Here is a 25,413-nt window from a genome sequence, read left to right on the forward strand (position 1 = left end):
ACAGTATAGCAAACATAGTCCCTCAGCTGCTTTTCAGTATCCTTTCTTGCTTCGTCACTCATGAAATGTCTCAGGCAAGCAGAGACTGGCAGCATTCCTTGAAACCACTGGTATGAAACAACTGGAACATCCCAAATGATCATTGACTTTTGAGATAGCTTGTCCCTTTGGTTGAAAGGGAAATGCTTTTCACAAAACAGCTAGCTTTAAAAGGACTGGGGACATTTCTACAGCCAGCTGGTGACCTAGCAAGTCCAAACAACTATTACCTGTCGACTAACGTTAGAGGATGAAGTGATGAGAATAAATTGTTTGTTGACAAAAAATATTTTTAGAAAAGGAGTAATGGAAAACGAAAGAGGGAAAGGGAAGCTGCAGCTACATACACCACCAGTCTTCATGTGAATTCTAAATGACTGACAACTATAGCAATATGTATTAAGTATTTTTCTCATTACAACCTGTAACATAAGGTTGTTCTCAAAATTTAATTTGAAAACAAAAAACACAAACCACTGACTTCAACATCCTACTAATACAATTTCATCAGTAAGATTCCACATATATTATTTCACTGTACTTTAAGTCTGTCACAAGACACACAAAAAAAAAATCTTATTTTTTTAATAAGCAAAGACGTGCGAGACAAGAAGGAGGAGTCAGAAAACATGTAATAAACACTCAATACTCAAAATGCTGTTATGATAGGCATATGGCTTTTCTGTTCAGTGTTTCCCCCTTATGTACTTGCAAGGTCTAAAAATCTTAAGGGCAGACAGTAAATGTCATGTCACTTCTTTGTGAAGTCTAGTAAGTCATAAATGATATGGTGATAAATCTCCATGGGAATACACACAATCTTCCTCCTGTCAAAGGACAGGATTTCAAAGACATATGAGGTTAAGGAAAGGGAAACAGAGGGCCCCAAATACAAAAAGGGAAGTCCATAGCAGGGGGCAGGTTTAGCTCAGTTGGTTAGAGCGTGGTGCTGCTAACACCAAGGTCGTGGGTTCAATCCCTGTATGGGCTGTGCTGAGGGTTGGACTAGATGATCTCCAGAGGTCCCTTCCAACCTTACCACTCTATGATACTCTATGATACTCTACATTCTCACAAGAAAATAACATCTACTTATCCAGTGCCAAAAAAAGAGAACTGKTTTTGAATTTTCTCTATTATGATATGTAATGAAAATCGAACACTATAATTTATATTTCTCTTGCTTCACTTACCACTCCAAGATGGACAGAAGTTCCTGGCTCAGGGATGGTAAGTTTATAAAGTGTTTCTAGGAGCTCACTCCTTTGACTATCCTGAAATCAGAGAAAGAAAATTAACAGCAGAATACTAAGTAGGTATTGTTATAGCAAGTCAAACTCATACGGGCAATGTTTGTGATGCCACTTGGGACTAGGGAACTTGCAGGCTTAAACAAAGATGTTAGAATGGATTTATGTATTATGCTTTGAGCCTGGGATGGGGGGAGGCGTTAGATTAGATTATGCTGTGTTAAAATATTTTGCATCAGTAAACTTAGTTCTATACTTTACATGACAAGTAAACTTGGATAAGAGATCTATCCAAGATTCAAGAAATACTGCAATACTGAAATTGCATGGATGCAATGAATATAATTCCTGTAACCAAAAAATCTGCCTAGTTGGGCAACAGTAGGGAAAATACTAACTTTTTGGAACCATAATCACTTTCTTGAACATTACCTTTTCCCAAAATATCCTAAAAATATATTTATTTCTCAAAGCAATTTGACAAGCTTCTAGATAGGCTAAATATGGTCTATGCATAAAACAGATCAATAATTCATGCAGTCGTCTCTGATACGAGACTATCCTAAAAAGTTTGTTATTATCCTACCTCATACTGGGGCAAAGGAGAGGGGTTATGTACTTTAAAATAGTACCTGTCCTTTTGCTGAATAATCTGCCAAGACATTGAGCAGCTTATAAAAGACTTCAAACCATGGGAGGTAACTAAAAAACAAGAAAGAAAAGGCATACTAATTAAAAATTTAACAAGTTAAATGTAAGTCCGGTCTTGATGTCCTTTACTACATAGATGCATCCTCAACAACAGCCTCCACTGGACATGATACCTTGTAAATTTGTTAGGAAAAGCACATCAGATTTTCCTTTTGAAGGACAAGACAGCCAGAAGGTTGACATATCCCTTTCACTTAAGGGTACAACTTCAGTATTCACTCCTTCCCGGAGCTTCCAGCCACACATGGGCACGAAGCATAAAAGGCAGCACTGGTTGTAAATAAATTAATTATCAGGCAGGACAATGTTGAAAATTCACAGTAATTCCTTTTCACTCTGTACACAAACACACAACCCAAAGGAAGTTTTTCACCTTTAAGATGAACGTACACAAATGTATGTATGTTCACATATTGTTGAACATTTTTAATTATAATTATTTCCCAAAGTAGATGTTTAATTATGATCTTCAATACAGCTGCTGAGGGTCTGGTAAACTGAAGAGACAGTCGTTTTGCTTTTGAATCTTGATACATCTGAATTTTTTTAATTGCATGACCAGTATCTCAATTTTTAAATAAACTGTCAGTTACAGCTGACAAATCTTATTCAGTAACCTATATCACTGCATTTMGTAAAACCCTTAGTTTGGCCAAATAGAGGTTTTATCTGAAGTAAATTTGTACTCTACTTAACATAAAAACAAACAGTCCATATTAAAAGGCATCATCATGCTGAAAATTATGCTTTCTCTGTATCATAAATTTCCATTCCATAAAATAAGATAGATAGCTAAGATGTTACCTTTCACTACAGGATGCTTTGCTATGATTTTGCACCATACTTTCATGGTACGGCTCTGTGTTTCAATTTCTTTTTAAATATCATCAAGGAATTTCTCCTTAACTATAATGAACAGGATAGCAAGTATGTGTGACACAAACTGATTCTTCTTTTAATCACAGATGCTTTATGAAGCAAATGGATGGTATTTTGATATCATTAGACAGGATTTAAAGTTTTTATAAAACATGACTATCTCCTGACAAGTATAAAGAATTCAGTGCCCCATGGTTCCTAACTGTACAGCTTTTAGTAACAAATGAAGTGAGAAGCTATACAGGAGAAAGATAAAGCAAACAGCACTCAATCTTTAACATTTGTTTGAAGAGGCTAAGTGCTACTGTAAAATGCAAGTAGCTTATCGAAATATACTGATAAGCAACTTAACTTTTCATGTTATATGACAGTATTATCATTTAAATTAATATGCTTTAGGCATCTTTACATACTATGTATCAGAATAGAGCAGAAAGCCAGACAATTACCACTTTAAACAGCATTTAGTTTGGCATTACATTGTAAACATTCAAGAAGGATTAGTCAGAAGATAAGTTTCTTTCTTTTTGTTTAGTTAAATAAACTTCAGTGGAGTTAAAAGCCATTACAAGAGTAATAAGAAGTCTCCTCAGAACCTATCTGCTATGCAGAGATTAAAAACCTGGTAAACAAATCCTTGTAAGCCTTGCAAGGCATCTATTAAAAGAAGAGTTTGAAGATGCAAAAATAGAAAACTAAGAAGCCAGAAAACTACCTAACAATTTAAAAATGAAAATTTATTTCAGGTAAGTATATTTAAAGTTCTATTTCATTGCCTAGGAATTTTACTAGAAAACTACATTTACAGAATTGAGTACCCTTTAAAAACATTATTATGTCTAAAATGCATAGGTCAGTGTATAAGCAATAAACAAAGCAAGTTATCTCCGTTTCCAGTTTGCCAGAACTGCACCTCATGCAGAGCTCCATGTCCTGGGCTGATGACAGAACAGCTCCTCAGCACTTTTTGCAAGCGCTAAAGTTTGCTTCAGTATCTGATGATGATAGTGCCGAGCTCTGAAACCAAACTCAGGTTGTGTTCTTTCTTCTAGGATCCACTGATTTGTCCTGTTGGGGGCTTGCTCACAGCTGAACCGTACCTCACCACAGCTTCAAAGCACTTTTCTTTATTGCCTCATTAGGGCAAACCCGATAAACCCACAGGTTTAATCCATGAGAATACTCTATACAAGTTCTGTGTAGTTCTGTCACATAGCACTTAGAAAACAGCTTCTATGATTTGACTACAAAACAGTCCAGAGAAAGTCTCCTATTCACATAATATCAAAACATCAGCAAACCCTCTGTACATAAAGGGGAACATAAGCTTTTTGTTATAATTCCTTTCTCCTTATTGATTTCCCCTTCTCTATTTATTAATATCTTATGATGAATTTTGTTACTGTGTTTAACCACACTCTTCCTTATTTAATCTGTTTGCTCCTTATTTAATCTGTTTTCTCCAAACAGTGGTTTCGCATCTCAGCATAACTGCTGCTTTATCATATTTTAATAATGATTTTGCATTTCAAGCAGTCAGGCTCTACAGTTTTGAAGATGAGGAAATAAGCTCATCTGCTACTGCGAAGCAGACCTCAGCACAACACACAGGATCACATACACACACACACACGCACACAGAATCTTCATAATCCAGATCTTGCTCTACAAGGGCACAAGACAAAATAACAACAACAAAAAAGGTACAAAATCTGCTACGCTGTTTAAGTAGAAATTTTATTTTCTTTTTCTGAAAATTTGCAATACAATACAGCTTACTTTGGTATAACTTGGTAAGTCACAGCAAGGATAACTCAGTAAGTCTCAGCAAGTGTAGCCTGTAACTGGACTGAATCCAAATATCTAGTGCCTTAGGTTCACATCATAAATACAAAATTATACTTCCTCATTCTACTGAGTAAAAACAAAGTTATAGCTTCATATATAGATAGCTTTATATATCAGAAAGAGATTTCTCATGCCCTCGTTGCTTTTATTTAATTCTTCAGATAATGGTAAAAAAAATATTTCAAATTCTTAAATATTTCATATYTCTCTCTCAAGAATATGTTAGCGTGCCCAGATTTTCAATCCTTCCATATATAACACAGAAAAATGTTTTGCTTTTAGATACCTGAAGACAAATAAGAGTAAATACATACATTACAAATGATTTACATACAAGCTTATTAGTACTGCAAGAACCAAGGTTAAAAGAATCAAAGTGGGCTCATTCTATTTTCAAACGATCAAAGCAGGGGATAAGCATCTTTAAAAATAAATTCAATATGTTTAAAATACTAAAGGCTTAGAATCTTGAAGGCATTTAGATCCCTAAGTATCTTTCAGTGATTTCAGTAGAAACTAGAYGTCACAGATCTTGAAGGACTGCATCATAATTTAGCCAAGATAACGTTCCTTAGTTACAACGCATATAACGATACATCTTCCCTCATTAGTCTCAAATTCTGACTTCCTCATTCATGCTTGTTAACCTTCCAGAGGAGACAGTAAGGTAAAGTTCAAACTGTTGTAGAGAGCAGTCTTACTTCAGTGAAAACTTTAAGATACGGAATCTGAAGACCCATCAAGACTATACATGGAAAATCGTTTGGGATGCAAAAAATACACCTTTGAGAGAAAACACATGAATAAAGCCACCTTTCAGTGCTTCAAGATTCCAGCATGATTTTTATATGAGAGGAAATACTTAGTAATCCTGTGTTATTTTTAGATGTCTTTGACTGGAATGTTGCTACACTTTTACCTTCATAAGTTACTCTGTTGGGTCATCTTAACTTGAAACTACCAAAGGGTATGAGAATTACAACAAACTATTTATTAGAAAGAGAAAAATATTTTTATTTTCATATTAAATATTAACAGTTTTCCAGAATACATTTTTTTAAAAAACAAGGACTAGACTCTTAAAGATGTCAAATTTGTCTTCTAATTCCATTAAAGAATTATGTTCAGAGAAGTCTCCTGTAATTTCATTTCAGTTTAACATCCCTTCATTGTCACTGTACATTTGCTTTCAGAATGAAAGATTTGGAAGTCTTAAATAACTAATTTATCCTGCCATCTTCAATACTTTTAATTCACGACTTATTCTATGTGTTTACTAGTCAGAGTGAAACAGTGCTGCTTCTATTAACCAAAATATGACCAGCTAAAGATGCAAGGATCAAGAAACACAGTCATCTCAATTTGCTTCTAGAGTTCTGAAGGGAAAAAGAAAATACTTTATCTTGAGGAAAAAAAAGAAAAAAGAAAAAAAAAAAGCACCAGTCATTGAACTTCCCCTTCCAAAGAAACTGAGGTTGAATTTATAACCAAAAACTTTCTGTACTACATGCAACTTAAGTAGCACAACTGGTAGCACTACTGAAGATTTATGGCTTATGACTTGCTCATATTTAATTTGTAACCAAACACTTCCCCTTCCTCTTAGCTACCTTAGAACTTTTGATTAACTCTTGTTTTCACAGGTCATAGGTTAAGCAAAGGAAGGGAAGCGCTCCGGAGTGAAATTGCCCAGAGCAGTACAGCCGGCGCATGCACACACGCGCGCGCACACACACACACACACACACACAGCATCCCTCTTCAAGCAGCAGCAAAAAAAGCAATAGGATAGAGACTGTTCAAGGGAGTACGTTCAAAGACTCCAATAAGTATAAATCCACTTGAAGTCTAAGCAAAAGGGCAATCTGACATTATTTTAATTTTTTAAAATATTTTTTTAATTTCATATTCAATGAAATATGAAAATTTTTTTTACATTCATATAGAGTTTCCTCAGAAAAAACGTTTTTTGGTTTGGAGGGTTTTTTTTAGTGATGTTTGCCATAGATCACTAAAGATCAACTACACTTCTTCAAGTTGAGAGATGAGTTTAGCATTCTGCTTTTCTCTCCCACTGAGCTTTCAGTGTGCGACACAGCCTCAGTGCTGGAGACAGACCAGTCTGACGGGAAGCAAATATGGGCTCAGGAAAACTGCTTATTATGCTGCATTGGGTCTGCACAAACTCTACTGCACGGGTTGCACAGTACCTCATTCAGTAACTCATATGTCATCACCTTTTTAGAGCACTCCCTGAAAGTACAAAACACCATTAGTTACATGTGTCATAGCAATTAGAGTCAGTCAGAACATTAAGACTACAGTGTTGCATTGCAGCCTGTAAATACAAGTGTTTTCGAAATACAGTGTTTAAAGAACACTACTTCAAAAACAATAACTGACGAGCAAAGTCAAGCTGCAAATATATTTGGTTTCGTTTCCAGTATATAAAAACAAACAAATTAGAATGATAACACATTCAGAAAGAAACAAAACCCAGCAATTCCTGCAGGTAAGATATYTGCAGTTATTAGACACAGCTTTAACAGAATAGATTTGCAAAGAGAAGTACAGTCTTTTGTACTCAAAAAGTGCACAGCAGCCCCCAGCGAACAGGGGGACACAGACTACTGGCACATCCACGGCTGCAAAGGTACAACTCAAAAGCCAGCACCGCTCTCAGAAGCCCAATGCATACTTCAGAAGTTACGCTGAACAGAAATGTCATCACCCAATACTGCATGATGCAGATGAAAATGCTGTACTGTACTCAATTTAGCCTTGTATTTTTAAACATATTAATCTACTCATGTGTTTTAACTTACAAACAGAAAAACCTACTCTACCACATGCTCATGTGAGGTCACATTTCCAGAAAGGACTGTAACCAAAACCGGAGATGCTAGCCCCTGAGAAATAAAGAAACTGCATTCATATATGCATATATATAGGGAAGTGTATGTGGGTGGATGTATAAACTAAATACCTGCATAAATGTATGTATACATACAGACACAAAAATTACACTTTTTTTTTTATTGCCACTCCATGCAACAATGCAGTTAAGATGTCTGAAATGAACTTTCTTTAGTGATGCAAGATTTTATGGTTGCCTTTGGCAATGAAATTAAGCAGAAAAGCTTAATTTCCATGGTCTTCCTTTTTTCATTAAACACTTAACAAAAAATCATAAAACCCTCTATTATGAGGCTCCTAAATATCTTTGCATTGTTTGCAATTAACTTTTTTTTTTTTTTTTTAATAACTAAAAAAGGTATCTCATCCTCAGTTGGCTCATAGCAGGGAACATGAAATAATCTGATGAAAGTTAGTTTCTATTAACGTCTTGCACTCAGACATGCCTAGACAACTGGATGGACAGATCTGTAACCGAAGCCATAATATGGCTTTATTTGTTTCTAAATATCACATACTCTGCTGAAATAAACTGAAGTAATACTGCAGTCTGATTGTTTTCTCAGAAAAACATAACTAAGATTTCCAACTTTAAGCGACTCATAAGGCCTGTGCAATCATATACAAGCAATGCATGAGAATAAACAAAGCATTTTTACTTCATGCGCCTTATTTCTAGGGAACTGTCCGATGTGACCACCTTTTCACTGTGCCAGACAGCATTAATAAGTATTTCAAATGCTGATTTTACAAATGGGCATACTTATACATAAAAGAATGCTTATCACAAATGATTACTTTGAAGGTCAACAAAAATATCTGCAGTTACTCTTTCAGACTTATCACTAAGACTGAGATATGGACTGAGTGCATTTCAATAACAAATCAAAACGAAGGAAAATAATCCGTAGAAAATAAATATACTGGTACGTTTTTTTTCAGAGTTATTCTTCCAGCAATGACTCTTGCATGCTAGGTATTGTTCTTAGTTTACTAACGGACCAAGACACACGCCTATGGGACCTACCAGCTTTAATAACAAGTTTTAGAAGCAATAGTAAAAATCTAAAATCTTGAAAAAAGACAAATCTGTAGAAGCTGAACTATATTTAACAAAGCCATCAGGTGAACTATTTTTAAGATAAAGTGCAACTGTTTCAAGACACAAACAGACCTCAACATACATAGCTCAGCAAATCTGTTGGACTAGCTGTTACACTTTAGAGTCTTGAAGTGAGTCTGAATCAGAAAGCTCAAAGACTTCAGTTCTCTGCACACACGTCTCTGAAAGGGCTATTACAGGGCTTCCAGAACAGGAACTCTAAGTCCTTAGCTCTTCTGAACAATCCCAAAGCTAAAACATAGCACTGAACTGAGGAAAAGGCAGCAGTTATCTTTACACATTAAATGTTTATTCTTCATATTCAAAAAATTTGGAGGGACAAACTAAGAGTTTCAGACTTACTGTGTAAAGGGAGCCTCATGAATTCAGCTTTAACATCACTTGAATTTTGATCAGATCAAATAGTACCTATTGATATCAAGCAGAAAAGGCCACAAAAAAATAACCAGTCTACTGCAAAGACTCCAGGAGAAGGCACTCTAGACTTCACTGCACCGTTCTGGTATTCTGACTACCAAGAGACTATCCAGTCTCAAATTTTAAATGGAAGGTAAACTTCTTTAAAAATACTCTAGCTTAAAGATTAAAAAAAAAAAAAAAAAATCACACCACATAACTTCAGCACAGTGCTTTTTCTGCTGTCCTCAGGTGCTCATTTATCGAAAACTACTGGTCTTCATGCTGTACAAATGTATCAGAGCTACAGTTTTACCTCCATCAGAATGTAATGATTGCCTTCCATTGAACATATAAGCCAAGAAATACAGATATCAATATAATACATAAATACAAGAAGAGATCTGAATTACAATGACTGCTTATATCCAAAGACGTGACTAAATTGGGCAAAAGGAACTGTCCAAGATTAGAATAAGAAAAATGTAGTATCTCTGTAAGAACAGTAAAAGGGAATTCTTCTAAAGAAATCTTGATTTCTTTATCAAGTAAAAGATGCTTTCCCTAGCAAAACACAGCTGTTTCTTACCCAGTTCTGAAGCATTACTAATGAACAGAATTTTTTTGTAATAAATATACTTTCTTTGAAATGTGAAAATCTCATCATTATCATTTCTTTTGACACTCTCCAAGTGCTCGTTAGAATGGAGGAGAGTCAGAAATCAGAGCATGGTCTGCTCTAAATAACTGCAACTATCTCACCAATACCAGGTGCATCCAAGGTCAAGTGCAATGAAAGGCTGGGCAAACAGGCACAGAGGATATGGAACCAGGAATTTTACATACTGTTAGAAAGGTAAATCTCCCATAAAGCCAGATTAAAAGGGAGAGATTTTTCTATGTCAGTTGTAACAGACATCTGTGAAAGAGGAAGCAATTTCAAGATAACCAATGCGTACAAGAGCATTATGTGAGCCAAACACATAAAAATAAAGTTCTATGGAGCATTAAAGAGCTTGAAAATGCACCACTGGGAACTTAAGCATTAAAAATGCAAGAAGTTCCACCATAGCAGCAAACCCCAATGACTAGAACTGCATTTGAAAATGATTTGAGAGCCTGTGGTAATTATCATAGCATCTTCTTATAAATCTAATTTTGTACAGTTAACGTCAACAGCTCCACCACGCAATTTTTCTAGTGTGCTCCCCCATGAAAACGCAAAACAAACATTTAAAAAAGGTACCTGTAGCACCTCAGGTTTCCTCTGAACCTTAAGATGATGAGAACCATCCAATCCACAAATAGGCAGAACTGCATTTTTGTGCTTTTATTAGTACTAGTTATCTGAAATTAATGAGACCGAGTAACTTATCAACATACTTAATTCAGTATCTCTTAGTATATGAGTTTTAAGTGCTTAAGGAAGTTTTATTGCTTCCTTCCACACAGATAGAGCCCAAACGGTATTTTTAACATATATTTATTTCTAACACATAGAATACATTTTGGTAACAGTACAATCAACCATCTCCCTTGCAAAATAAAACAACTGTCTCTATTTTACAAATGGGTATACTTCTCTGTACTGGTAAGCCTACAAAACTTGTCTACATTAGCCAGGATTAGAGTTAAGGATTTCCTGAATCTCAGCCTTTTGCTAGGTGCAATGATCTACAGGGGCTTACAAGTCTGCCAATAATGAGCTTGGTTCTAATATTAGGCATAGTACGTACCTTCTGTGACTTCATTGGAAATACTTCTCACTGACAAAGGTCTAAGCAAGAGGAGATTCAAACCAAGTATTTCTTTTGACAGCACCACATGTGAACGTATCAACGAACACGGAAATAACTGTTTCAGTTCAGAGGTTTTGAATTAATCCAAAACATAGATGATTTGGTACATAGTTGTTGCAGTAAAATMACTACAAAAACCCAGCAGGTCCATACGTATCAAAGCTTTAGTCTAATAAGTGAAACACATTTTCTTGGAAAGTCAGGCTCATTTTATGTGGGTGACTTGTACCAATGGTTGCATGTGTGCCTCACTCTCTATACTGACTCTAAGCAATATCACTGTTCCAGTCTTGAAATCCTTAGGAGAGTAATATATGAGATTAAAATTTCAAGTAAGATTCAGTAAATGAAAAAAGGGGTCTTTCTGATTACTATTATTATTATTTTCAATGTATTGATTCAATCACTGTTCTTTATCAAGCAAAATGTGCATTTTCTGACTCTAGGTATTCATCAATATTTGCAGGAAAAATAACAGATCCTTGAATTTGGGAATTAGAGAGCACTTCAGTGAAGAATTCTCTYCCCCATCTGCAAAATATAGTGTTTGAAAAAAATACAAGCATGTAATGCTACATTCTCCACTAGTTACCTTAAGCTTCTTGCTCTTAAAGATAAAATTCTCCAATTTATACTTGAAAACAATACTTCTTTCCATTCTCCTGCTCCTGACACCTAAACATACTCCTCACAGACAGCCTTACTTCTAATGCCCTGGTGATCAAACATTCTGATGATCAACAAACTTGTTGATCAATCTCTTTGCCAGTCTCTGTGCTCATCAATGAGCACATTTAAATGTACAGACGTGTACATTTAAACAGCAAAAGCATAGCCAGTAAAACACTTTTTCTTCATTAAAAAAAAGTAAATTTAACTTCGTAATTGGTTTTCAACAAATTCCAGTTTAATTAATTTATAACAGCTTAGACTAACAGAAGTTGAATGACCTAACTATATACCCTGATAAATGATTTTCTCCTTCAAGAGTGACTTAAGTCTTCATATGCCTATTTTCCTTGTAACAGTAAGCTATTAATTTTTTCAAAATAGCATGTCATCCTCCCTTCCCTCACCTCACTCGAACTTTGTCTCTAGCATTCTTATAAAATGAATAATAAAAAAAAATCCATTCTGCCTCATGTGCAGATTTCAGTAGGCTAAATTCCCAGCTCAGCCACGTGCAAATTCMACTGTCCTCCCCCACACCTTGTAGACCTCAATACATCACTATTCTCTCTTAGCATTACAGACTCTCAGTCTATTGACACATTCTCACACTTACAAGCTTAAATACATACACACATATACACATACCCAGAAATCTCCATAGCAACATCTGTGCATGTTGATGAGATGCAGGCTTACCTTCCACAGGATCAGCCAACAGCCTTTTTTTTGAACATAAGCTTTTTTCTTGGATATAGGATTCAATGCTTTGTCTCTGCATTAGATTTTAATTCATTGTGAATGCTTCTTCCATTTTAAAGAGGGCCATCTGAATTCTTTTCTTTTCTTGCTTTCATAGGATTTTTTTTCCTTTCTGCATTATCTCCAATTTTGTTCTAAACTTCCCTTTGATTAATACCCATGAGTGATCTTTTCATGATGCCAAGAGATTCAAGTTAAGAGTTTTGTAGTGTAAGCACGTGATTCACGTACATATTTTAGAAGTACTTAACCTCAGTTTTTAAAGAACTTGGCTCACACAGAACTTACTATGCATCTCATCTTATGCAGTGTCTTCCCACTATATAATTGAAAGTCAATAGAAAGAACTTACTTTGGCAACTTGCCACTGTATATTAATAATAATAAGTCAATTACAATTTTTCCTTTCCTGTTTTTCTACCCAGTGTGACCAAGTAYAAGCAGTTACAGCAAGTCTCATTCACACAAAGAATCCCGAGTTCACTAACCACCACTATTGAAGCCAGCTGTTCCCCAAACAGCTACAGTGGCTCTCAAAACAGGGCAGCAGAATCTCTCACAAACGACAGCTCAAAGGAGTTGAATACTTCTCTTTAATCACATGAAGCCAGAAAACTGTAACAAAGGGGAGTTATGGTGTAACAATTTTACTTTTTTAGTTGAGCTAAAAAGTGTAAGGGTAGCTTGAGATAACCATTTCAAGGGTCTTTTGTCAGTGTGCTACCATCTAATTGGGACATCACAAATGGAAACGATAGTCTGAATCTGACAAAGCTGTCACCCTCTCTTGGATTCTTTGTGGTCACTCTAAAACCTTGGGGAAGGAGAAAAAAAAATCTGCTGCAATTGCACTGTGGAATTCATGTAAATAAAACTAATTCAGAAGAACTTCAGCATTACAGTGTACAACATCACGTAGCATCTATTAAATCAGTGCTCAGCAACCTCTCCTGCTTCTGGCAGAAGCAAGATGTGAAGAGAGAAAAACAAAATAATTCCATAGTCTGAAAGAGAAGCAATTTTTCCATGAAGACTATACTTCAGACTTTCATTGAAAAATATTTTTTTTTACAAAAATAATCTGTATTTTAAGAAGAATATGGAGCATTTTACTTCAAATTGGAATTCAGGAGTACTACAGCTTTCTATCTCATAGGTACATGTATAACAACCTACTTTCTGTACAAAGAAACTATACATTCACAGATACACAAATATAGACACAGTTTAGAATGTGTAAAATTTTAAATATCTTCAGTATTCAAGCTTTTTTTTTTCCCTGTAACTTCCTCACAACCACAAAATTCATTGAATTTTATGGTAGATTATTTGGTGTTGAATTTATTTCGTAAGTATTAATCTGATGGGTTGCTGGAGACTTTTCGTTTTCCTTCTGGTGGATCACTTCCTTTTAAAAATCACGGATTCTTAACTTCTAATGGTATTTCTCATACAGAGACAAGAGACAGGAATTAAATTAAAAGATGGAATTAACGGTCTGCAGAAACAAAATGTAAAACTAAATATATTTTGAAGATTACATACTTCTCTGAAGCCTTGTGCGCAGGCTCCAGACAGAAGAGAATTCTGCAGCTTGGTCATCTTCATACAGAGTATGCACTACTACACAAGTCTCCTGCAGGCTTCACTGAGTAGAAAGCTGCTGCTGTTACTGTACCCTGCAATTGTAACCATGTCCGACCACTTACAGCTCCACAGCTAGATTTAGATTGCTAGAATGATGGCTCTGGAACATTAAGTGCATTCGCTTAAAAAACAATTCATGTTTTTATGTTACACGTTTCTTAATAAATGTGAAATTAAATGTTGCCCCATTAGAAACAACAATCTTCTTGGTTTTCTTAGTTAAAGGCCAAGAAAGAAACTTCTCAAGACTACATTTTTGATAGCAAAGGAAGTATGTGCCTCATAAAGGTACATATATGTTTTGCAAACAAAAAAAAAATTATTCATAAAAGGAAGTAAGTTCTTAAAAAACACAGGCAAAGGAGATTCCATACAACACACTTGGTGAGAAGCTAGATATTCAGAAGCATTTGACAAGTTATATAGAAGTTTTATCAGGTGCAACAAGATAGCCTTTGTTAAGTTAAAAAGACAACAATTATGTTTCATTTAATGCCAACAGGAACACATTAAACAATGTTTTTACCTGGTCAGTGTTAAGAAAAATGCTTTATTTGACAGGTGAGCATAGGGCAGAGAACAGCTTTAAACTGAGACAAGTTACAGATACTACTGGCATTATGTTTCCTGGACATGAAAAGAAAAATGTTATGAACTAGAAAAGGTTAGCACATGAGGTTTGATCTAAAAAACAAAACAAAACCAAATCCAAAACAAACAATACAACCAGGATGTGTTAGCACAAGAACCTGGAGATCACCTAGGCTCTGATAAGACAGAGCAAGGATTCCAAGGGCAGCTTGTCACAGAATCACTTCTCAAATACTGTTAAAAAGTTTACTTGAAAGTGCTGGAATAGAGAATACTAGATGTGGCAGACAGTCAGAGATCCCACTAGCTTTGAGACATCTGGCATCAGTTGAAATCCATCACATTTCATTTGAGGATCAAAGACTACTGCTAAGTCTATCACAGGTTGAAATAGTAGATCCTGAACAGTCTTTTCATCCCAGCAAAGATTAACCCCTTTTTCCTTGACCAGAGAAACAGCTTTTTTTCATTCAAGATGCCAATCATGTGCTCACTGAGCTGTGCACTCTAGTAGTAAGTCTGCTCTGAAATCTGAAATTTCTGTAAAATTATTAACTTTTCATTATAAATGGAAAGTGTTCCATATGAGTAAAATGTGTAATATACTGTAGCACACTACTTCAAATGAGCTCCAAAAGTGATGGTGATATATTTTATATCACAGTCTGTGATGTCAATAAATGCTCAAAGAAAAGAAAAATTTCACAAAGTTCTGTGTTCAAGAGCCACACTAAAAGGCACGTGAGATTTTCTGCTCAGCTACTAAGGAAACTCACCAACTATTTAAAAGTTGAGGTTGAGCATCAGCTTTCTACAGTCTCTCTCCCTCAGCCATTTACTCTTGAATATTTCAAGCATTACCCTCTACCAACCAGCCTCTTACAAGGCCAGTGCCCATCTCTGGGATAGATCTCACTAGGATCTGAAGTTATATTTAAAGCAGAATAATCAGAGCTTTCCAAAGTAATACTTAAGGTAAGTATCAACAGCAAAAGCATCAGAGGAAGGCCAAGCTTCTCGCTGACTAATCGTTAAATGCTTACTGTCACCTAAAAAGCGGAAAATTGCCTCTGAGCCACAGAAAGGAATCTCTACATAATAAAAAACATGCCATGTGTGGAAAATATCTTGGTCTCATAAACCAACACCACAAACTGATTCAGAAAATGTCAGAGAATCATATTGACAAAGTTTTACTGAAAGGTAAAATCTTTAGGATCAATATAGCAAATATCCCGTTCCTAAAAGCACAGGGTAGAAGTATACTGAGAATAACTGATGAGTCCAAACTGCTTTTACTTTTTTATTTAACAGATAGTTCTACATTGTTTCAACACCCAGGGAGCAAAGCTGGGCAATGCAGCTTCATACAAATGTGCATATGTTTATAAGATACTATTCAAGGTACTACATTGTTTCTTTGGATTTTTTAATAAGAAGGTAAGAATATTTCCATTATGAAGAGAAAGAAAGTTTCAATTATATATACCCTTTTTTGGAATTCTCCAAACTACTTTTGTTTCCTACTTGGCAAGAACAGAACTTAAGAGTGCAACACGGTCTTACATAGCTCCCTTACCAGCACAGAGGATTTCATTACTATGAAGAAACACTGAAGTGCTCAGTGGCAGTACAACGAACTAAGTTTGGCCTTCAAATAGCATGTCATAAAGGTTAAAGTAAAATCCAACCACAGCTTAAAGAGCCAAATGAGCAATTCACGATCATTCTAGCACTCTGGTGGTACCATACTTGTGCTTGGAATTCAGAGTTGGGGAATGTGAGAAACAGGTGTAGTCAGGTAAAGAATCACCTACAGCAAATAAGCAGAAATCTGTTTCTAGCTAGATGCATTTGCAATAAGAAATGTGAATACAGTCCTCGAATTGCAGACTACAAAGATCAAGTCAGACAGCCTAACATTTGATTGCAGTTGTCTACAACTATAATTCAGCATCTATTTCGGGATTTACAACAAGCACATAGACCCATATTTCTGTTATAAAAATAAGGATAAGAAATGAGATATTACTCAACTTTTCACCTGCAGAAACACCACTGATGAACTTGATAACACCTCCCCAAAACCTGACACCCAAATTAATAAAAAAGACTTTCTGCCCTTTAACTTTCTGAAGGGCACAGGTTTTATTGATGAAACTTATTGTCTAACAGTCAGGTTAAGATAGGGGTTTGCCCATGATCATTCTATTATCTGAATATATATTATTTCATATACTCCCTACTTTATATACTCAAGCTGGTGAATCGTCATTAACTAATTCTATAACATACTGAATTAGATTAAAAATACTTGTATTGTGAAGTTCCAGAGGAAGATCTGTCCCCATCAAGTGTGTCAACAAACAACTTTGGCCACAAATTAAGGGTTTATTTCAGATCTATTTGCAATACAGACAGGAATTCCTCTACAAGGCAGTATATAAAGGCTCTTCCCCTGTTATTTCAGTGTGTTATTTCACGTTTTCTTTAGAAACAAAATGGAGAAGTCAACACTTGTAGCTTTTCTCAGCAGTCCTATCTCTCAGAACAGCCCCTGCTTCTCCAGTTACTACTGCATAACCTGAGGGCTCCTGCCAGATCTTGATTTTTGAAGGAGGAAGAAGCTGCCCTGTAATCTCACTGAGGGAAATGTTGTATACATTTGTTAGCAAGTACAGGACAGTCTCACTCCTGACAGATGTATTTTGTAAGTCTTCAGACAGTAAACCAAAAGTGGTCCATTTGTGGAAGAGAAGATCTATCCACCCTGTACCTTAACTACTTCCTCCCTACCGCTTTGATGCTAAGGAACTGAGTTTTCCCCAAGGTGACATGCTAATTCTAGACATTTTGCATTAGCACTTAAATGGAAGTTCCCAGGCCAACCAGTCAGTGCCAATGGATTAATAAAAACTGACATGATTTAATTACTTCTGTTACAGTTGTTCAGCAACTAAAGAAGGTGAATCATGAAGTCTTAATTAAGTAAAACTGTTTCTGGTCAATAGGCAAGACCAGTGAATTAGCTGGACTAGAATGTAGTATTCTTAGCTTTACCACATTCCACAAGTAACAATATATTAGTAACACTTAACATTTATCACCTTACCAGGTTAAATAACCTGGTAAGTATTTAAATATACAGCACAGCTGCTTGCTTTGGACTCTCTGTGCAAGACCAACCAATAACATCTTAAGCTAACTTAGAATAATCTACATAGATCTAAAGTAGGTTTCATTATGGCCAATGCAGGGAAACTTCCGCACCTTCAGAGAAGAATTCATTTGGCCTCCTAGTCAGCACAGCGTGAACCACACTTTGGAGCACCCTCCTAATTCAATCAGTTTCTAATTTTCCTGTAAATATACTGATCAAAAAGATCTGTGAAAGTCTGTCCATGACTTATTGTCATCATTTGAAAAAAAAAAAAAATCTGAACACTACATCAGCAAATATGCCTAGATTAAGGTGATAAACTCTGCATGTTAAAAGACTTGTAATTCCAGGACTGCTATAACTTGGTTGTACAAGTACAGAAACAGCTTCACAAATTTAATTCTTAGAGAATACAAACTTTAAAGGCACAGAAGGCTACAGGTGCTTAGAATAACTGTGAGAACTCTGCTTTAACCAGAATTCTAGGAGTTGACAAATAGCGTAGCTGTGGAAATACCTCATTCTAGAAAGCAACGATCAACTTCTGTAGAGTTTTGGCCACCTATTTCTGTATTAACATAGTTAGAACAAAAGTTTCCCAAACCTGTGACTGCCTATCTTAAAGCATTTCCATAGTCGAACTCTTTTGTGCTTCTTCCTTGCTGCCACTCTATTCTCCCTTATCCTCCCATGGTTCTTGACACAGAGCAGCAGGATCTAACCTGAGGTGTGTGCAAGAGAGAAGTTGGTGGAGGAAGTCTATGCTGAGACAGCTTCACTTCTTGTGCAAGATCAGTAGAAGGCAAGAAATAGCAAGAAGGGAAACATGTTAATAGTTCAACTGAATGCATATTTCTGTATTATGCAACTTAATTCCAAACTTAAGACCTATAATGCTTTTTGTTAACAGCATTGTTGCAATAGCACTTCAGAAAAGAAAAAAATCTTCTGCTACATAATGGCAGCCATCCATTGCTGCAGGTTCTAGAGTGAGATTTGGAAGCTTTTTACTATCACGCTCCTCATAATTTAAACTCTGTTTTGTGTCTGTCTTTATAGGTCATTGTTGGCCAGATGGAAAATATTAAGGAAAAAGGATTGCAACTAAATCAATCGGCTGTAGTCTGCTGCCAAAAGGCCCCAGGCTAACTACAAGCAGATTTGCAAGCAGGCTCTGCTCCGTTACAATCTGAGATCTGGCACATCCTCTGCCCTGACTAACAGCAGGAGGGCACAGGGCCAGCTGAGAGCAGCTACTGTGCCAAACAGACTGTGCAGGTCTTACTGCTTGAATGCTTCCACAGAAAAGGAGAATCGATGGGACTTCTTTGTAAACAACTCCCTGTACTTTCTGGCTGCTACTAACTTCAAAAGTGCTATAACTTTATCCCACTACAAAATTAATGCAAGAACACAGCTTAGACTTGTTATCAAAATGAACATGCAGAGGAAAAAATTCCAGTGTTAAAAGATATCACTTAAAGTTTCAACTAAGAATTGTACTGAAAAATGATGTAGATACATACTAAAGAGTAAGCAGCAAAATAAAAGTCTTTTCCTAAACCTCAAGCACTATCTAGTAACAATTTAAAAACAACTAGCAGTAGCCAAAAAAAGCATTCATATTAACAATCTTTCCAAGCTCTTACAGGCATATAAGAATGGACTTTAATTTGATGATTGGAAAAGAATGTTGACTTTCAATGTTTACTTCTAAAACATGTATTTCCCAGGAGATATCCCCGTCTTTTCTACACTTCATTTATTCAGTTATCAAATCACCACCACCATTTTATCAGGGAAGTTCAGTAAAATAAATAACATTTCCCTAATACCAACCAATTAATATCTTATGCATTCAACATTTCATCCCAGTTGCTCATGCTTTTAAGATCTGCCGCAACTGCACCAGATCAGACAGGGCTTTAGCTGATCTTTCTTAAGCGCATTATCTATCTATCTATATATATATATTTTTTTTNGGTAACCAGATTGGTTGGAACTAATGTTTCATAGTGGTTTATAACAATATGATTTTTGCATTCAAGGTCAATCCTCAAACTTGACAGTTGGACAAAAATCCCTTCCGCTTCCACTGGAAGGTAACGAAACAATTGATACAAACAGAGGAAAACTTCTGTTTTGAACATCATCATCTTCACATGATGATATGGCTCTATTCCAGCCATAATGTGTCATAGTAAAAGGAAAGCAAGAACAAAGGTGTGCATGACAAGAAGAGTAGAGCCACTACCCTTCCATTACCTAAAATGAGCTTTATCTCTTTCAGAGCATTTGCCATTACAGAAGATTCCATAGTTCATAACCTGCAACAATTTCTGTCTTTTGTAATCTTTTCCTATTGCCATTACTATTCAAATTCAAATTCACTTCTATTTACAACATCAGATAATGTGCAACATCCCCAGAATACCTAGCGTAAATTAAATATTATTGAAATAATAAATAATTGAATTCAAAAGGAGCAAAAAGCCTGGAAAGTGCCCTTTTCTGAGTTATTTATTTGGCTAAGTATGAAGAATCACATATACTGAATACAACATAGTAAGCGTAACGATGCCTAGTAATATGAAACCCTACTACAGCTTTATTGTGCTTTTTAGCTGAGATATATATGGAGCTTGCCATTTTTTGTGTGCGATTATGAGGTGTGTGGATTAGCAAGGTTCTACTGAATATAAGTTTCAACAAAAATATTTAAACTGATTCTACTATGTTTTAAAACTTCAAGCTCAGCAAGCAAAGCCTTTAACAGAAATACTGACACTACAATGAAAATTCCAAAGCTTTTCACTCAATGTTATTTTATATACTCCTTGTTGACCTGTTATCTATGAATTGCATCTGGTTGAAAATAAGAATTCATTGTTTCCGAGTTCAGTGGAACTGACTCCTTTCAATATCTGGCTTAAATTTAAAGCATCAAAATGCATTGTTATAGCTCTGAATATGATGTCACATAAAATTTCAAATTAAAAGCAATTAAGAGAAACTAGTTCACACACATTTATAAAACAGAGAATACAAGCCACACCTAGAATGAACTGGATTTAAGACTTCTCTTGGTTTGAGACAGTACTCTTTACAGATGTTTATGTGCAAAAATATTTACATACATATTACTTATTCATTTTTTGCACATGCATACACAGACACATGCATATTCATATAAAATGTAAACACACATTAATCATGAATGAGCACAAACACACATTATTAATATCTCAATAAAAGGACCAAGAAAAACTAGAAAAAAATTCTGCTGAAATTTTTCATTGATGGGACCGAAAAAAATGTTTATCTCATACTTTTAATTGTTTGAAACCATGTTAATAAGCATATTTTATTCAATATTGCAGAATATGGTTGCAGAAGGGTAATATAATCTAAAGACAATTCAAAATTCATTTAAGGATACTAGAACAAGAAAAAATATTGAGAGAATCTTACAGGTGATCTGAAATAAGTTTCTAGAGTCAACAATAATAATAATAATGGTACAAAGAAAGAAGTGTGAGAAACTGAAAGACAACAAATAAGCTTATGTAGTATAAAATTTGATTCCTTTTTTCCTGCTACAGTATTTTTAAATAGTTCATCTCTATATCGTAAAACTCATAAGGACTATAAAAAAAGAAAGGAAAGAAAAATCACTGGAGGTTTGGAAAAACTACACTGGAAACAGTGTATCAGAAAGAAGAAACATAAAGCAGATAACCAAATTTAATTGATGTCAAACTCTCTTTTCACTAGGTTCATCACTTTTCCATACATATTCTGACAAGTAACTGAAAAGAGAAGCCAGTGTCTGCTTAAGCAAATCAGCAGGGGTAAAAACCCTAAACTTTTAAAATGTAAACTGTTTTATAAACATGTCAAGTTAAAGCAAAATGCCTGCAACAACAGGAGACCCCTTCCAACCCTGCATACTACATCCATGGAATTCTCCTATTTTCTAACCAATTTAGATCAATTTCCTGTCATATACCAAAGAGGAAGTCTAAAAATTTTGCTAGAGCTCAAGCATATAAGACATGAGGATTTCTGTGAAAGAGGTCAAACTTTAGTTAGGAGTCTTATCTGCCCTCTCCTCTTTGCTCTACAAGATCTGCTCAAAGGAACAGAGAACTGTCTCCATTTTCAGCCCTTATTTGCATTCAATGCATGTGTTGAATCCACTGTTTCTATATATATATATAAAAAAAAAAGTCCATGGAGGCAGCACATAGAGGCTCAACAACAACATTTTTATTAGGTATAATTTTGTTATACTGTTGAATGAGGGGGATCCAATTTCTTGTGATTTATTCCTGTATTTCTCTGTGGCCAAATACAGCCAGTATTTTCTTTCATCTCTCAAGAATTTTAAGTACAGAGATTCTAGAGTCAATACTGCAAAAGGACCAAGCAGATGATCCAAAAAAAGACTCTCCATATAATTTCCAGCCATCACTAAACATCTTTCTGAAAGGCTTGAAAGTATCATAGATACATACAAAAGGAACACGCTGATTCTTACTAGCAATTTATTTGATTAACATACAGCTATATTTAAACCTCATAAAGACTAGACCTTTTTTATTTTATTTTATTGGACTGTGATATTTTTCTGTGTCCCACAAGAAGTGAAAGCAAGTTAAAAGCTTTCTTTTGTTTGTTTAAGATGATCCATGCTCTGGGGCTATCTACAGTCACCACTCCCAACCTGATCTTATAATAACAGTTTTAAAACTAGCAACAGATATTTTTCCTATATTGTAGTAAGTCTTCTCTCATTATCAATTCTCTTCTTCTTTCAAAAAAAATTAACATATAAACTAGTTTTCTAAAATAACTCCATTAAAACAGATAAGAGAGATGAATCTATGAAACAATAAGATAATAAAATACCAATTTTACCCTACAGGGAATATTAGCAAATCTTTCTATGTTCCGATTCCAAATTCTCTGTAGGACAAGAATGTTAAACAATATCAGCCAAACTAAGTCCCAAGAGTGAAAAACATATTTGCTCTTAAAAACTAAAAAAGTCAGTTTCAGCCCAAAATACACAGTAGTTCCTAACCGAAAACCTTTGGTTTGCAAATAGTCAAGTTGATATAGATGGATAACGGCACTCATCTCATGCAGGCTGCAGTGCACTGAGTAACCTTACCTTGCCAAGAAACAGCATCCAGAAATCTAGCTGACTCAACTAACTAGATTGAAAGTGCTGAAGGCAACAGAGGCTGCACAGTCACAGCATCTGGGCTAAATGATATCAAATTTATTCTTCCTATTCATCAGCCCCAAGTCTGATGCTTCCATACCGCAGGCTACAAGGAAACTCCCACAGATCAGTCTACTAGATATCCAAGCTTCTCCAGAATTGAGTCAGATCAGAAGCCAAAATATAAATACTGTAGAAAATGAGGAAATCTGGACCAAAGATAAACTTGAGATTAAAGTTCAGATTAAAAAGATTAGAGAGATAATAATCTCTTAATATAAATTTGAGATTAGAAATCAGTATAGATATTTTCAAAAGAGATAAAGTGTTTCAACACACAGCTTGTAATGAAATAACTGACTTTGGAGCTTAAGAATCTTTGAAGATTTAGGCTTATGCCATTTTCTAAGGTTATACAAACCACTTAGTAACCAAAATAGCAGGCTATCACTTTTTTTTCTTTTTCAAAATAGTAAAAACTGACAAATTATATCCTGTTCTTCCACCAGTAACTTCAGTTCTTTTTATTGTTAATTTCTTCTACATTATGAATTCAATAGAGAAATTTTCTTGTTTGTTCTAAAATAACTCAGCACCTCATACAGCCTAATGGAAATGCTCTTAAATACTTCATGCTTATTTGTAAATTAACAAATGATAATAATCCTCTGCTTCAGGACTCACAACAATCAGAAATTACTGTAAACTTGAAAAGGGACAAAAAAGCACGTGGAGGCAAAATTTGCTTCTGCAAATTATCTGCTAAAATACATTGATATTTAAATGGCTACCTTGGAATTTCAGAATTGCAAAGAAAAGACCACAATGTAGTCTGCTTTGAAAGTATATTGAAATGGTATCTGAAAAAATTTGTATTCTAAACCCGAAAAAACTATTCACCTTTACCACAACACAGTACGAAAATTACTGAATAAGGGAAAATATAATGTATAGGAAATATTTTTAAAAAATTAGGCCAATATAATACCAAATTTTCTAATGATGAGCAAATAATAAAAACCTTTCTGCCTGACAAGGTAGGGAAGGTATAAACTCCAATTTTTATATCCTATTCTAATCCACATTTGAACAAAACAGTCTGTCTGTTCTAATGATATTAATAGCTTTCTGCAATTGCACAGCACTTTTTCAGCAGATAGAGTGATACTGCACCACTTCTCTGTGAATAAGGTCTAACTCTAATTACTCAAGATTCTGTCAGAAATGTAAACTGAACACAGAACTCAGCAGCCCTGATACCAACCAGTTCTTCATGCCAGTTTCCTTCTCCATCTTCTAGATCATTCCAAGATTTCAAAATCATCTGCATATATCAATGGTAAGACTACACGGGAAAAAATAAGTAATCTGCTCTTCTTAAATATCAGCAGCGTTCATCACGTGGGACTGGGCAGAAGCATGTGCAACTCAGGTAGAGAAACAGCAGAAGGTTAAACATTATTTCAGAGTCACAGTGCAACTCCTCCAGTGCAGAGCGCACATCTTATTTTCTGCTATGCAGTAAACTAAAAAGTAGGATTCTAACTATTTTCTTACCAGGTATAAAATAGATTCTTAAACAGATTCTTATTAATCTATTTTATGTATGCAAAGGAAAAAAAAAATACAAAGCATGAAGAATCTAACCAAAAGAATTGAATCTCAGGCTTCACATATATTAGACTACTAAATACATTATTAATTGTTCATGTGATAATTTGTATACACCATGAAAGAAAATTCCTATTAACACTAGTTCAAAGCATGCATTACAAATCTGCGCTTTTTAATGTTCTGAACTTTTCATCCAGAAAAAGTGAGAATTGGATCTCCTTTCTTATTCATCTGCGAATATCCCCAAAGCCAACAGCTATAGAACATTTTAAAACGAAAGAATCAATCCTTCTAATTAAAGCATCCAACAATTTCCAGACATTACTAAAGAATTTCCATAGGCTCAAACAATTGTTGAGCTGAGTTAGTTCAACCTGTCTCAATAACATTAACAAAATGACTCCTGGCATGTGCAGAGAGGCAGCAAAGTCAGCTCTGGGAAAGGGGGCGGAATCAAGTAATACTCAGATCGTTTCAGCTGATCAGGAAGCAGTTCAGTAGGAAGTGCAGCTCTCTGTGGCTACAAAGACAGTGGCTGAAGAACAAGAATTCAAAAGAGAATGGTAAAAAGTAAGAAAAAGAGGAGAATTTTATGCTTCCAGAGCAAAGAGGAGCTCGAAGAGGGGAAGCAGCTCCCATGTTCTCCCACCAGCCCTCCTCTGCATCCCTAGAAAACAAGAGCCATTACTGGTTAATGCTGTACTGTCCTTGGAAAATATGAAGTTGCTTCACACTTTCAATTACTGTTTCCTCTTAAAAAAAACCAAACCAAAACAAAA

At 35.2% G+C, this 25,413-nt stretch overlaps 1 protein-coding gene across 6 annotated transcripts in view; it reads right to left on the reverse strand.

The window, feature by feature from the left end:
* The window catches only part of DENND1A (DENN domain containing 1A), a 221,461-nt gene that overhangs the window by 123,487 nt on the left and 72,561 nt on the right, over positions 1-25,413 (reverse strand). For all 6 annotated transcript variants that reach the window (XM_085300458.1, XM_085300456.1, XM_085300460.1 and 3 more), the window contains exons 6-7: positions 1,922-1,991; positions 1,233-1,313 (exon numbers count right to left, since the gene is read on the reverse strand). In XM_085300458.1, coding sequence (XP_085156584.1) covers positions 1,233-1,313; positions 1,922-1,991 — 151 coding nt within the window. The remainder of the gene's footprint in view (positions 1-1,232; positions 1,314-1,921; positions 1,992-25,413) is intronic.

Source organism: Rhea americana, unplaced genomic scaffold (genome assembly GCF_003343005.1).
Source record: "Rhea americana isolate MKP2758 unplaced genomic scaffold, rheAme1 scaffold_164, whole genome shotgun sequence".
In the NCBI taxonomy this organism is placed as follows: domain Eukaryota; kingdom Metazoa; phylum Chordata; class Aves; order Rheiformes; family Rheidae; genus Rhea; species Rhea americana.